The sequence below is a fragment of the Nuphar pumila genome, chromosome 13, assembly GCF_984573655.1.
Source record: "Nuphar pumila chromosome 13, dmNupPumi1.hap1.1, whole genome shotgun sequence".
Lineage (NCBI taxonomy): Eukaryota > Viridiplantae > Streptophyta > Magnoliopsida > Nymphaeales > Nymphaeaceae > Nuphar > Nuphar pumila.
In genome coordinates, this window is record NC_143261.1 from 54,911,598 (window position 1) to 54,916,318 (window position 4,721).

General features: G+C 35.7%; 1 protein-coding gene across 1 annotated transcript; it reads right to left on the minus strand.

Annotated features, from left to right (window-relative positions):
- On the minus strand, positions 1-4,439 carry LOC149818440 (protein REBELOTE-like). The gene is made up of 4 exons (XM_089986218.1): positions 4,302-4,439; positions 3,766-4,092; positions 3,465-3,671; positions 1-99 (listed from the first exon to the last, which is right to left on the minus strand). The coding sequence occupies exons 1-4, from the start codon at positions 4,437-4,439 to the stop codon at positions 1-3; spliced, it is 771 nt and encodes a 256-aa protein (XP_089842344.1).
- Positions 4,440-4,721: the final 282 nt, after the last annotated feature.

Sequence of the window (4,721 nt, forward strand, 5' to 3'; positions counted from 1 at the left end):
CTAGCACACCTGGAGAAAAGATTCAAGTGATGCTTGGTCATTTAGAGAAAAAGCAATCTCATCCCTTTTTTTCTGTACAAATTCTATGTTCTGCTCAACCTATATCATAGGAAAAAGAAAAAGGTGAGAGAATTGCCAAATTAATTTGATACTTGAATGCTGAAGAGCGCAGAAGATGGCAAGTCTTTAATTACAAGAAAAGCTCATTTTCATACTCTCCCGTAATTTAAGCTTGAATGAAAAAGAAAAAAGCAGACATCATCTCTTTTCATGAATATTTGATGTCAGATTATGATATCCAGAAACTTCAAGAGCATGATATTAATACAAAAAAAAATATGTGAAGATGATATGTCCATCACGAAATCCACTACTAGTGCATCCTACTTACAAAGTTTGCATCTGTAGAATACCATTATATACTACAATATGAAACAGTCCTAAAATATTCACTGATGTCAACTAAAAACCAAGACTATGTTTTAGTTTAATTTTCTTTTCCTTATTTCATCAATTAGTTTAACATTGGTCACAAAGAGCACAACAGAGGATGTTTCAAAAATCATCCTGCTACTTTCATTTGGACATTATTTTGGGTGTTGCATGGAATCTGGTCCAGTCTAGGAAATGTCGCAGATAGCTGAAGTGTAAGTGCATATCACAAACACCAAAAGGGATTTGTTTTAATTTTATCAGCAACAAATACTTAAAATGATTTTGGGTAAGATGCTGGGAGCTGGCCCTGCAGCAGAGTGTGCATTTGGCCAGCGGAGTGGGATTGAGGAGTGATGCTAATCCCACATCTCAAGATCAAAACCAGTCATGTGCCTGTGTGCAAGCTTATGCAAGCGATTGTAATGAAGTATGTGGAATTACAAAAGCAAAGTGCAAAAGCACATAAGTGGACAATTACAAAGAAGATAGACAAGCACAAAAGTGCATAGACAAAAGTCCACTAAAGGACAATACAAAGAGTCAATTAAAAATAAAATATTATTGAAAATGTGGTTTGGGAAGCCATGAAAAAATATAGGGGGAACACTCCCCTATTTATATACAAATACAAGAGGGAGACCATTGGGAGCTCCCTTTCATAGAGACGTTGGGGAGCTCCCTCGGTCATATTTTTTTACTGTTGGGGCCCCTATCGACTCTATAGAGTGGGGCCCAATGACATGATAAAATAGAAATAAAAAAAGAAAATGAAGACAAAAATAAGAAAATGAAAAAATAGTTGTTTCTAATAAACAACTATAATTATATACAAAAAGACAAAAATGCCCTTATTGGGCAAACTGTTTATATATATATATATATATATATATATACACTCCCCTTCAAACTTTACGAGAAAATGATCGAAAGTTTGCTGAGAAAGAGAAATCGAGGAGCAGAAAGAGCTTTGATGAAGAAATTTGTCAACTGGTACGGCAACATAATAGTTCCTCTTAGATATTCATCACAAACATAGTGACAATCCATCTTAATATGTTTGATTCGCTCATGGAAGGTATGGTTGCTCGCAATGTAGATTACACTCTTATTTTCATAACACTCTTCGAAGGTGTTGAGATGATGATTTCCATATCACTGAGAAGACTTTTAAGCTACACAAGCTCCATTGTTGTCATAGTCATTACCTGATATTCGGCTTCAGCTGAAGATAAAGATATTTTTTGTCGTTTCTTACATCTCCAATAGATCAACGAATCTCTTTAAAAAATACAAAAACCTATCATTTAGGTTACCACCCCAGATAATTAGATCTAAAGATGATGAAGAGGACAAAAAAAAAGCTCTTTTGAAACGTTGTTTTTAATGTATCACACAATCCTCATAATTGCTGCCATGTGCAATGTGGTAGGGGCATGTTAAAACTGACTTGCTGCATGAACACATGAGTGATATTAGGTTGGGTGATAGAGAGATAAGTGAGAGATCCAATCAATTGATCATATGAAATAGAATCTTCAAGGAATACACTATCTTCAAGTCTTAATTTTGTATTTATGACTTTTGAGGTTTCCACCTTTTTATCGAAAACTTTTGACCTAGCACATATGTTAGCAGCTAATTTTATTTGAGAGAGAATATATCCTCTGAGAGAATAGGCAACCTCAATTCCTAAAAAGTATCTCAAAAATATGACCGTTGGGGCCCCAACGACAAGATGAGTGGGGCCCCTTGTGGTCTTAAAAAAGCAAAAGAAAAAAAGAAAAAGTAAAAAAGGGAGAGAAAAGGAAAAGGGGAGAGTTTACATGGGGATTTACCCAAATACCCCTATTCGGTATTTGGAGAAATAAGAAAACAAAAAAAAGAAATGTGTATATATATACGTATGTATATATATATATATATATATTTATATACATAATTTAACAGAGACCCCCAATGCAATGCATTTAATGCATTTTATAATCAAAAAAAGAAAAATAAAAATAAGAAAAGAGAAAAGAAAAAGGAAATAAAAGAAAAGTAAAAAGACTGAAATGCCCCTAATGGGCAGAATTACAGAAATACCCTTTATCGGGTATATATATATATATATACATGATTACATATATTTTAACATATATATATATATATATATATATATATATATATATATATATATATATATATATATATTAACAGCAGTACTGTTCATGAGGCAGGGTAGCTGTACAGGATTTTTTCCTGGATAGACAACCAGGTCTGGGCCAAGTCTCCAGACTGGGCCAGGTTTTCCCCGTCTAATAAAAAAGAGATGTTGGGAACTGCTTCTTCATTAGTATAAAATAATGTTTATAACCATAATCCAAATGGATAGGATTAAGCCTATCACCATGATATTGATTCATTGAACAAGATTGTGTCACTTGGCGCCAAGTGGATAACTCAGTCCCGGCTGGTTGTTTTGTTAATCCAAATTGGTGGGTCTTGGATTTTCCAAGTCCATCTAACTCTAGGCACAAACCTGGAGAAGTTTGGCTACACTTCCTGCATCCTAAGATGGGTTCTGAGCTTGCTAGGTTTTGAAACACCGGCATTGGTCATCAATTTTTTTTCTTGTCTCGAACCAACAAATCTTTCATTAGAACTAGAGGCTTCCAAGCTTAGACCATTCAATTTAAGGCTGTTCAGGTGGCAGCGGCATGAAGTGGACAGGGCTGGTTTCACATAATCAAATGTAGGTACAAAATCCTCATATGATCTTGAATTGTGGCAAGGGTAGATGTAGAATTGAAGCAAAGTGCCCTTGCCCCAAGTTCAGAGCCCCTTCACCTTATGCACTTGGATTGTGGTCAGGGGTAGGTGCAACCTTGTGACACAGATTCTGTCAGCCCAAGTTAGTTGTACTAAGGATTCCCTGAGCAATGTTTCACATTGTTGGTCAAAAGAAAATCAATTTACAGATAAAAAACACAACTCTGAGCACGTGCTATCGCAAAGTCAAACATGTAAGCTTATTCAAAAATATTTACCTGATCCATGAATGGCTTTACAAGACGTCTGAGGCTCTCACTGGTTGTCTTTTTGCAAAACTTTCTAAAGCTGACGAGTGGAACAAAAGCCAACTCAGGGAAAGATACATGATAACTCCATTGAAAAAAGTGCTCTGAAAGTGTTTCAACTGCAGAGCGTACACATTGCTCATGGTATGCTTTCAGTTTCAGTAGCTGTTTTGGCACCTGTCAGACAAGTAACCAACTAATAAGTAAAGCAGAGAGCCGAGACAGTGAAGATCCTGAAAACTGATGAGGTAGTCTCTCCACTTGAACCAACCTTCAACATACTTGAAAAATTAAAATCTTTTGGAGCACTATTATCAGATTTGCCACCTTCCCCAAATTCTAGAAAGCTTAGAGATAAAGAAGCCACAGGAATGAAGACGCCACTAGAATGTGAAAGCTTATTCAACAAATGGATGCATTTTAGCCTCAAAGGAAAGAAACGAGGTCCAGGCAACATATGGGCAAGTCCATTTATCATCTGAACTGCCAAGTATAGCAAACTTTGAAGATCATGTTCCTTGATGTTAGCACATACAAACTTAACCCAAAGTTCAGGGCAGTTTACATACTGCCAATCTTGTATTTTCCTTAGTCCATCCTGAAAAATATGTAAAATATTAGAAAGAAGATAGAGAAATATGGATCTCGTGTACAAACAGAATTGCAACCACAATTATAAACAGATAAGCAGAAAATTGTGGGGAATAGGCAAAACACTCACTATATTTGGGAAACAACAATATCACAGTGAATTTCTCAAGAAGGGTAAGAACCGTTCTAGGTTCAATGACTTGATTCTATAAGAACATGAATGAGAGCAGGGCAGAGGAAACTAGAGAAGTTGTCGGTTTTCCAATTAACATCAAACCATGCTGCAATAGTTCCAATAATTAACATAATATAGATCCCAGCAGTGTTGGCCGATGAAATTGTGAAATCGCCCATAGCTGATCTATATCAAATCAGATAGTGGTCTGAAACATAGTGAAACACACTTGAGAATGCAAAATAATGCTCACGCACATGGAATTCATCCTATAAAAACTTCAGACTTCTTTTAGTGGCAAATTAACAAGTGTAGCATCATTATCTTCACTGTGGTAAACTTTCTCACTTGCAACTTTCACATACATGAAATAATAATTAATTTCTGTAAGCTTGGTGTCACCCACAGTTTGCCCACAATAAACCCTTTATATATGCAATTTCTATCATGATGAGCAGAAC